At 51.9% G+C, this 10,589-nt stretch overlaps 3 protein-coding genes across 3 annotated transcripts; 2 read left to right on the top strand and 1 right to left on the bottom strand.

Moving 5' to 3' along the window:
- Window positions 1-347: 347 nt before the first annotated feature.
- Window positions 348-2,141, top strand: H6S33_006177 (uncharacterized protein; the record flags this gene model as incomplete). Its single annotated transcript, XM_044837604.1, has 3 exons — window positions 348-524; window positions 606-1,224; window positions 1,285-2,141. The coding sequence occupies 3 exons, from the start codon at window positions 348-350 to the stop codon at window positions 2,139-2,141; spliced, it is 1,653 nt and encodes a 550-aa protein (XP_044699486.1).
- Window positions 2,142-4,505: 2,364 nt separating this feature from the next.
- On the top strand, window positions 4,506-7,319 carry H6S33_006176 (uncharacterized protein; the record flags this gene model as incomplete). Its single annotated transcript, XM_044837603.1, has 4 exons — window positions 4,506-4,743; window positions 4,825-6,164; window positions 6,220-6,235; window positions 6,289-7,319. 4 exons carry the CDS (start codon window positions 4,506-4,508, stop codon window positions 7,317-7,319), a joined length of 2,625 nt encoding a protein of 874 aa, XP_044699485.1.
- A 683-nt stretch (window positions 7,320-8,002) lies between these two features.
- On the bottom strand, window positions 8,003-9,475 carry H6S33_006175 (uncharacterized protein; the record flags this gene model as incomplete). The annotated part of the gene is made up of 3 exons (XM_044837601.1): window positions 8,003-9,063; window positions 9,135-9,344; window positions 9,412-9,475. The coding sequence occupies 3 exons, from the start codon at window positions 9,473-9,475 to the stop codon at window positions 8,003-8,005; spliced, it is 1,335 nt and encodes a 444-aa protein (XP_044699484.1).
- Window positions 9,476-10,589: the final 1,114 nt, after the last annotated feature.

The raw sequence follows: 10,589 nt of genomic DNA, 5'->3' as shown, positions 1-10,589 counted from the left end.
AACCACGACGCCATGTACCAGTGGGGAATATTATTGAATACTAGTGGCTTTTGGTACCTCGAGGCTCTTGAGCCAAGCGATTTAGCTCTTCCCCAAGTTTTGGGCCGGGGCAGGGCAAGACAGCAAAAAGTTACCCCCCGAAAATATCTTGATAAACGGCAAGGTGGGTCATTTGGTAATGAGTTTAAGTTCAGGGACAAGTCAGAAGAAGGTACGTCAAGTGCTATCCTAACAGTCCCCCTCTTCCGTGTCGTGTTCTACATTACTGTGGCCCTTTGTTCTCTACTCTCTTTCAAGCTGTCTGTGACGCTCCTATCTTCCCACTTTTGTTACACCCTCCGTCCACAATGAAGACTCGACATGCCAGTGCGACTAATCTGCTATCTCTACTTGCAGCCTTTCTCCCCGCTGTAGTTGGGCAGGATGAGAGCAATCCAGGAACGCACAGCACTGTTTTTGACCCGAAATACAATGTACCTAATAGCCTCACAATAAACCCACGAACACACCCAGGTCTCTTCAGTGTAAGTCCGATCTGACCCCGCGTGCATATCCGGAGATCCCCAATGTTTCAAGCGCCTGACAAAAGTAAAAAAATCGTGTAGTTCACCGGTCGATGGCTCCTCTCTCCCGCACGCCCTACCCGGCCGCAGAATCCGGTTTACCAGTCAACACTTTGGCCCGGAAACTCCGTGACCGTTCTAGCCCATGGCACTGAAATCTCCGTGAAAATTGTGCCGAAACCGCAGGGCTGGATTGAGGACTACCATTTCTATGTGTCGGTCGATGGCGGAGAAGACGCCCGGTACAGCATCCCGGCTTTCAACTCAACCGAGATGAACAAAGCCGGAATGGCGACTTCTTTCAGTGTTCCGATCAAGGAATTGGTTGAAGGCGTGCAAGGCGCGCAAGGCGATCTGGGCGACATGCTTGAGCCACACTTGATCCGTCTTACAAGCGTCCCGGAAACACCACTATCTTTTGAGGGCCTGGAGGTACAGAAGACATTGATAAACGAAGGGAAAGGGTGGATGGAAGAGCAGGATGACAGGCTTTCGATCGAGTTTGTTGGTGAAGGAAGTGATGCGGAAAGAGAAACCGGGTTCTTTGACGTACAAAATGTTTATGGTGATGAGCCGAAACCTTCGCTCGACATCTGGCGACACAGTGTGCAGTATAGAGTAGGGGAAACATTGGGCGTGAGACACAGCCATATCTCCGCAGGTTCGTATTTTGTTTATTCTCTCCCAGAAAACAATAAATTAACAAAAATATCGATCATAGGAACCTGCCTCCTCACATCCTGTCCAGACCAGGCCGGGCTGTTTGATCAGTACTTCCAAACCTCTCCCTTCCTCAATTGGGTGGAATCTGATTCAGATCTCGATCCGCACCACAATTCCCAGCTCAAAACACCTTACCGCTTCCCCGAACTCTCTACCAAGCCACAAGTACCTATCCCGCCCGTCAATATCGTTGTCGTCGACCTTGGTGTTCTAGATATCCTGATCCACCGCCAAAACCCAGACGATTACTCCCGCGCACTTGTCCTCTTTCTCGCACGTCTCCGATCCCAAGCGCACCCAACAGCGCAAATCCTTGTAGTTGCGAGAAACAGCAAATATGTTGTATCTTCCTCCCCCCCATATGCCCTCGAATCTACTCCAGAAATCACACAACTTCGTGAGAAGTTGTATACGGCTACTGAAAAAGCGGTTAAAGTGCTGCGCAAAGAAGCAGCTGATGAGAACATCCATTTGGTCTCGCTGCCGTCCATTGCCACATCAGAAGCGAGTGCATATCTTCATGCCATCTGCCCATTTATAGTGCGATCTCCCTCAGTCCTCTCCAAGCTCTCCCTGAACAGATTTGGCGGAGTGGCCACACCGTCGAAAGCGCAGAAAGTATGTCTAGAGCTCGGTGGCCAAGAATATGGTAGCGGATTCAGTTATCTGGGATGGAACTTGACTCTGATATCGATTGTGCTCTTCGGTCTGTGGATGTCAAAGAGCATCCTCGTTGGAGCTTCGGCCGCGATATTTGGGAGAAAGACGTTGGGGATGGAGGAAGTTGAGGTTGAGAGGGGGCTGCTCAATACTGGCAGCGCAAAAAAGAATGAGAATTATGATAAGTCGGGTTAGTTCCTGGGTTTGGGTATATGGCGTTTTTGATACGACTGGAACGCTTGTTACGGCGTAATAGTATAGCAGCTAGGGTCGGGTATAGAATATGTAGTTGTAATAGCAGCCGATGTTGGGTAGGCATGTCCGCATCTTGGGCTGAGCGTTCATTCTGGGATTTTTTCTTTTGTTAGTAGAATTAGCACTCTCTCTTCATTTTCATATGTTGTCTTTCCTCGTAGTTTTATCGAGGTTTGCTCTTAATTAATATATCTGCCAATTGCAAAGAAGGAATTCGAAAGACTGGCTATCGTGGGTGTCTGCACATCTTTCGTTCACTATGTAACTGCAGGTAGAAATGAAGGAAAGAAGAGCTTCTGTTAGATATATAAACATTCTCCCTAGAAGCACTACGTACCCACCGGGGGTGGTGGGCGGCGGGGGCTACTCCGTCGCATCGCACATCACGACGGAGCTGACGCCGCAACGTACGCCGACGGGGATGTTTGGTGACGAAGCTGGTCGACATAGAAGCTTTTATAGCTTCGTTTTGGAGGGTATATGTAATAATTGCTTTTTCATAAATACATGTACATAAATAGATCTACAGTATCGAACCAGTGGCAGCGAACGCGTGTGCAGTGTTTAATTAGGGTTTGGGACGTCCTCCTGTTGTAATGCGTATCTGGTACCGATCTTTCATGTCTTCCAATAAATCAGGCAGTTTTACCAGACTAGAACCTTGCCAAATTCAAGAGTGCTCTTTACACATCTAGGTTTTCTCATAGCCTCTGGGAGCTCGGAGTCATAGGTACAGTATCTGTGTGTATGCAGGTACACCTAACCCTGTATCTGAAATTTTCCACAACACCATCATGATCGTGAGTTGGTACTTTTGCGTAGGGGTACATACAGTTTCGAGAGCAAACGTATCTACTGAACTTTTCAGAAGCTTTGTTCTAGCTCGAGAGTCGTAACCACCCGAATTAAAGCCATCCTTGGCGCCAAGATATTTTATAACTGGGGTTGGAGTATTATTCTTTCCAGAGCTCGAGGTTAAGGATCTAAATATACATAGAGCAGGATTGGCTCCCACGAACTAGTTTATTCGAATTGAATAGATATAATTATTTGTTGGTTATGTGCGTGTTCTGGCGCATCCGTGAACCAGATTTGTCGTCAATGGGCCAGACCACTAAATTTATAAAGAATGTTACTCTGTCTCCATGACAATTTATACATGTATTCAATCTTCACACATACTTCTTATGTATCCCTTCGAGAACTGTGTCCGGTACTGTCGTGCAGGATACGTGACTATCAGTCATTTATCCTATAACTATGGACTTATGACAAGGGATAGGTGGCGTGATAACTTGTCCTCAATTATGTTGTATAAGGAGCTAGAAACTCTAGTAGTCCTATTAATATCAACATTGTCTCTCTCCTAATCCAATAGTTTGGTCTCCCTACACCCATTAGAACACGCACTGCCTTGCAGTACGCATCGCACAATAGGTGGCAGGTGTGGTCACCCCGTATTTCATCCTCATCCTTCTCTAGATTGGAACTGAAACTACACGGATCCGAACCGGTCAATCAATCTCATCCCCCTCGGGAACAATCCTACGGTTTAGTCTTGGAATATTCTAGGAATCAGGATAGTACGTTTTACACCGAGTCACCCTGCCTATGATGCATGTTAACGGAAAGGAAAGGATAGAGCTGATACGAATGGGTGACTCAGATATTCGGGGGCCTGGCAGAGATAGTAGATACCCGGAGCTTGGTAAAATGATTACGGTGGTAGATTGAATTCAACTGATGGCATAGTCGAAAATTCTATAAATTCGGGTAGTATTTATGGCCATTCATCCACTTGGGACCCTTCTTTGACATGCATGTTGATTAACTGGGGACGAGCCTATTTCTCGTGAGTCCATAATATCGAACATAGAGTAATAAGGAGGGTTTTATCGAGAAGAATATTCGACTCCTTAGGAAAGCGGATAGTTTACGCACCAGTAAGAGATTTCCTGCCTTTCTTAATGCCAAGTTAGGGTCAATGATAGCTTGGCCTTTTTTCTCCATTCATCTATCTCATCAGTCGGGTGAGAGGCTCGAAATCAACTTGCTGATTCCATTCCACACGGCTAATTGAGAGAATCCGCTACAGACATACTCTCCATACTGATATAAATGGCAAAAACTTCTCGTGAGGCCAATTCCCTTTTCATACTTCTACCTGCCAAGTTATCGCTCACGTGACTGAAGACTTGGCATGTTCCAACCCTCACCCACCCGCCCCCGCGCCACTCTAACCCACCCCACCAAGGTGTGACATGAACACTTATCTACCACCCCCCCGACTTCAATTCCCGCTTCATGCTCACCCGCCAATGCCGAAGCCAATTCCTCATCGTTCACCCGCAGCAGCGCCTACTCCTTCGCAGCTTTTCCACCGGTAACGATGAGGACCACACGAGGAGGCTGCTCAGACGACGCATGAGCATTGGGCTCCCTGCCGACACAACAGGTATTGGTGGTGGCAGCGGTCATGGAGGTCTGGGGAGGTGGGATGAGGCGCCGCCGACCTTCTCGTGGAGTCGGATTCAAGATGGTGGTGGGTTTGGCCTCATCTTTCCTTCTTTTTTTCTCTTTTTCTCGTGGTGGAGGCGTTTGGTTGACCATATATGCATTGCAGTGTTACCCTCGACACGGCCGAAAGGTGTACATTACCAGCTCACCGACATTGGAACCACTACCTCCGCATTTCTTTCCGCAATCTTCAAGCCAATTCAGGCTTTCTTCCCAACGCGCATCAACGAGTACCCGCCGCCTCCTCCTCCGAAACCGCTCTCTATTGCTACACCAACATCAACACGCGCCCTGCGTGACCTCGAGGAAGGCATTCTATCTACTGAGAAGTCACTGAAATGGATTAGCAGTAAGCATAGGGCTCTAAAGTCGCACTCGCCATATCTACAGCTCAGCAGCCGGGCCGTGGTGTCGCTATTCCAGAGACTCTTAGAGGCAGGGATGTACAAGCGGTTTCTGGAGGTCCTGGAGAGCGAGGATGTGCTAGCTGAGGAAGGTGTGGATCTGGTATGGATGAGCCTGGAGAAGTACGATGCGGTGACGAGGCGGAGGATACTCGAGGGGCTGTGCGAGACATGCAAAACCCAGCATCGACAGCGGTTTAGAGGGATGTTGATGGGGCTGGATTATAAGGTGGAGAAGGATCTGCACATGGATGTGCTGAATGAGACGGCGCAGATGTTGTCGCAAATCCTTGTTGTGAAGGCGCCGACGGAGAAGGGGTATGCCGCTGAAGTGGCCAAGGCAACGGTTGTAGCAGAGCTGTCTGGGGTGTGTGATAAGATCGCTGCTGGGACTGTCAAGATAGGCGTCGAGACGAGTCAAGCGGTGTTCCGCCGGTTCTTGGAATTGGGCGGGATCAATGACGCGGTCAAGTATGCGCTGAAACCGGCGGTCAATGTCCCCGGAGCACATAATATCGCAAGGTTGTGTGATGCACTCTGTGATAAGTTCAGGTATCAGGATGCGTACAGGCTGATCATTGACGCTTTGAAGGTCCAGTCATTCGGATTCATCTCAGATTTAGATGTGCGGGCTGGTGTCCGCACTGTTGATAGACTGAGTGGGAGAACTGAGGATGAGCTTGTAGACTTATGGGAAGCCCTCAATGCATCTTACGCAATATCAATAAGAGATATTACCAAGGACACTTTTGCCGCGTTTATTGGACGAGCCTCCCGGCTCAAATTCGGGCGACGGTCACAATGGTGGGAGGGAAACGGGGCTACTCCGCTGCTCAAAATGTGTATGGAGATTATCATTCTGCGTCTGCGCGGAGAGGTGAACACCACACATCTTGCAACCCTCATGGAGGCCTGGATATGGAACTGGCAAGGGGACGAGGACAAGAGGGTCGATACTACGTCACTAGACGAAAGCATCCCATTTCTGCCAAACTTCTTGGATATCCTTTCTCATGAGCAGCTTGACCAGGTTCTCATCATGGTAATAAACAGGATAACTATAAACTGCCAGCGAAGAGGTAACGAGATATTCCCAGTGCGAGTATTGTGGCCGTTTGTTTCCTCCGTGGCCAAAAGTCAACTTTGGAGGAATGAGGAGAGCGTAGCACTGTGGGCTCTCGAGGGCGCTGTATTAAGGAAAGGCCTAGCATCCAAATACCTCGCCTTCCGCAGCGACCCCGAAATCGCTCGCTTTGTCGTGCGCCAGTACCTCCCCTTCCGCATGGCCGTCGAGGGCGCAGACGGCACCGAGAAGGAGAACGCCAAAGCCGTCTTCATGCAGCTGCGGGGAATGGACAATCCCGGCGGCATCACGATCACCAACTCCGAAGGCAACCCAGAGGCCATTGGCCCCTTCGCACATGCCATCCTCGCCTTCAAAGACACCGGCATCCCATGCCGCACCCTCCTCCTCGATATGGTGTACACCCTCTATCGCCTCATGCGGCCCCAAGAAATCGTCGAGCTCCTCCGCGCCCTCAACGCCCACGGCATCCGCCCCAGCTCATCCCAATACTCCCTCCTGATCCGCACCCTGACCCCCACCCACCCCTCCAGCGCCCTCTCCCTCCTCAAGCTCTACGCAAAATCCCAATACAGCGTCTTCGCCGCCTTCATCGCCTCCACAGCGTCAACACACCCCCACCTCGCCATCGCCGCATACCGCTTCCTCACCCGCCCCAACGTCTTCCCCTTCACGCCCGACCAGCCCTGTCTCGCGCCGCGCCGCCTCCCAAAACGCCGCCTCCTCCTCGCCATGGCGTGGAAATTTGCAAATTCCCCCGCTCTGACGGCGAGGCAATGTCAGCGCTGGGTCCACATCTGCTACGGGACCATGCTCAAGCTTGGCTATGCCCCCGGGCCAACGATGGGTCTAGCAATTGCTGTTGCAGCAGTCCAGAGAACGATCAGGGAGGGTATCCCCGTCAGCATCAATAGCGCGCGGCAGCGGTGGGTGATCCAGGCTGTCAAGAGACAGGCGGGGACGAGGAAGGCGGAGGAGGTGGCGAGAATCTTGAAGAGATGTGAGGATGTGCGCAGGGAGCGGAACCGGCATAGGAATCGGGAGGTGTCGGCGGGGCATCGGGATGTGGAGCTGTGGTTGGAAAAGATTAGAGGGCCGGATGCGCAGTGGTAATTGGTGTTTTTTTGTTTGTGTGGCCTTTTGTGTGTATAATGGACCCTGTGTGTATGTATTTTTTTTTTTCCTCTCGATTTTTCCCCTTCTTGTAAACTTTTCTTATTCTTGGTTGAGCGGGGGAAAAGTAGTGGGGTTCTAGTTGTTGCTGTTTTTTTTTTTTGGCTGGCTGGCTTTCTTGTATAAAACTTCTTGGGTTATTGCTTGCCTGTGGGTCTGATGATGTAGACGGGGCTTGTTGTTGCATTTTGAGCGTACAGGATATCATTTCATTATTGAAGGTGTGGTGCGGTGTGGTTGTAAACTTGTATACATATAGAGCCAAAAAAAATATGGATATGGGATATGGGGGTTGGTTGGTGTCTGTTCATCATACGAAATCACTCGGTCGGTATTATTTTCATTTTCTCCCCTCTGGTATACTCAGCGTTGGTACTTTGTACGTAAGAAAAAGAGCAATAGACAGTACTATTGTGATGGAATCAGAATTCTTAAATCAGGCACTGTTCCTATTACTTTTTCACCCCCGCCCACTGAAAACCAGGCTTCTAGCAATGATCAAACCACCCACAAAGCCAGATCCAACACAACCGCCAAAAACCAAAAGCCAAAGACAAAAAAAAAAAAAAAAAAACACCAAACAATAAAATTAACTACACACTAAAAAAACACACCTTACTGCCTCACTTACACCTCTTCTCCACAATGCCTGCACCATGCTCATCATACTCCTTCCTACTGATCCACAACTGATGGAACGCGCCCAAGCTCGCCAAAATACTCCCTCCCAGCCACCCGGCATACCGCCTCTCCACGCTATTCCCCGCCGCCATAACCCTGACCCTTGGGCCCGGGAAGGCGGCCGCAATCTCCGCATTGACGCGGTCCGTGAAGCCATACACGAGGGAGCCGGCGCCGGTGATGACGACGTTGTTGAGGATCAGCTGCTTGAGCTCGATATCGACGTCCTTCATCGACGCGTGGATGAGCGCGTTGAGGCCGAGGGTGCTGCTGGGGTCGGGGTGGCCGGCGTAGTTCGTGAACATGGAGGGCGGGTGGAAGATTCCCTCGGCCACGCGGTGGCGCTCAGAGTTGAAGACGAGGTTGTAGCCGTCGGGGAACTCGAACGGGCGGCCGGTGGTGGAGAGGAGGGATGTGGCGGCGTCGTGGGCGCCGGTCGAGGGCGGGAGGGGGCCGGGCCCCGTCCACACCTGCGCCGTGTACTCCTTGAACTCGGTGAGGACGCGCTCCTCCTGGAAGCGCTTGTAGGACTCTGTTGGCTCCTGGCCGGGCTCGAAGGCCTTGTAGACGGCGTCGGCGGGCTTCCACGCCTCGACGGGGTTCTTGGAGAGGACCTGGTAGTGCGCGGAGAGCGGGATGGCCGCGGAGGCGAAGTAGGCGCGGATCTGGTCGGAGAGGAAGTTGCCGCCGAGCGGGGAGCGCGTGCAGCCCTTGCGCAGGACGAGGCCGTCGTGGATGGGCGTGATGGAGATGTTGGAGGCGCCCACGTCGATGACGAGGCCCGTTGCTTTGCCGGAGGCGAAGCCGGCGCAGACGCCGGACTTTGCGAGGTAGAAGGCGGGCACGTCGAAGTCCTCGAAGGCGATCTCGATGGTCTTTTCGCGGTTCTTGGGCGGGTTCCAGGAGGGCTCGGTCATGAGGAGGGGGTGCTCGGCGAGCGTCGTGGTGAGGCGGGAGGTGATGGCTGCGCGCCAGAGAAGCGGCGCCGTGTCCCAGTCCGCGACTGCAGGGAGGGGATTGTCAGTTGGGGGGGGGGGGGGGGGCTCAATGTCACGGTTGGGGTAGGGGCCGCACCTATGCCGTCGCTCATGGGATTCCGGATCTCCATGCCGGGCCGTATCGCGTGGACGTCGTTGTCGCCGATGAACAGCTTGCGGGGCTCGTCGCCGGCGGCATCGATGACTCCGTAGTCGCTGGGAATGACGCTCTTGGGTGTGTCTTCGCCGGCAAAGCCGGCGCGGGTCCACGCTGTGCCCGGGTCTAGTACAATGGCGGAGATCTCATCTGTGGAGTCCGTTTGTTAGTTCTGAGCTGAATCTCTAGCTGCGAGATGTGTTTTGCGGGAATGTACCTCCTCCATACTCGACCGTTGAGGGCGCCTGGTTCGAGGAGAGCGTCTGGTGAAGGTGGGACATGGTTTCGTGAGTGTTGTGGGGGAGATTGAGGGGTGAGGCGCCGTGGATCGTTTCTTCGAGCTCAAGAGGGCCGTGGGGGGGGGAACGCGTTGTGTTGTGGGGCCTGGATCACAATCAGGGTAACGCGGCATCTGATTAGATAAGATAAGCCCGATAAGCAGTGGAATACTTCGATACGTCTGGAAGGCAGTGCGTGTTCCAGATGAATGGCTGTAGCAAGACCAGGCTAGAGTACTGGATGGGAGGAGAGACGAGAATGACGCTAACAGGACTACTGGAATTTTTGGTTTTATACAACATGACCGAGCACAGGTTGTCACCTCACAGCTGTAGTAGACGTACACAGCGGACAGTCACGACAATGCTGGAAGACACTGCAATTGTGCTTTCCACTGTCCTGGCCCACGGAAATAGCACCAAGGTCACTCCTAGTTATCTTTTCCTGGGGGGCCGCGCGGGACCGAGATGAAATATCAACCGAATCATAGGTGCGTGAGCTTTCAAAGTATAGATAATTGCATTGGCGAGAACCCTTATACATACATAGTTCCCGAATATATAGTTAATTCGTAATCGCAAAGCCATATACGCCAGCTTTTGTGCACTCGTATCTACAGTCGTTTACCATCTCTCTTGAATACTGCCACTGGACGATTCTGATTCACAGGGGCCCCAAGTATGGCAAGAAACAGGCAAGCATTGTCCTTGTCGTTGACAGTCAAGCGACTGCAAACGACTGTAGAGGTTTACTTCACAAAAGTGGGCGGTCGTGCCCTTGAAATATACGCCACCTTCACGCACATCCATCCCCTAACCCTCACGCACTATCCATACATTCCATTGCCACCCGCGCCAGCACCCAGCAAAGCACCGATGCCTAACAGCTCAACAACCTCCTACCACCTTCCTCCTCCTCACCCTATCTAAACATACCACCTCCTACCCTGATTCAAGAAACCTACAAACAAAACACATCCCTCACCCATTTCCTCACCCTCCTCCTCCTCCGCCCTTTCACAGGCCCCCCAGCTATCCCCGCGTCGTCACCTACCCACCACACCTGCTTCTCAGGTGTCTGTGTTCCGCTATCTGTGCGCCCGTTTGACGTCGGCGC

This window comes from Morchella sextelata (genome assembly GCF_020137385.1).
Source record: "Morchella sextelata strain SCLS chromosome Unknown scls_2, whole genome shotgun sequence".
Taxonomy (NCBI): domain Eukaryota; kingdom Fungi; phylum Ascomycota; class Pezizomycetes; order Pezizales; family Morchellaceae; genus Morchella; species Morchella sextelata.
The sequence above is the reverse complement of the archived record's forward strand: the minus strand, read 5'-3'. Positions and strand labels throughout refer to the sequence as shown.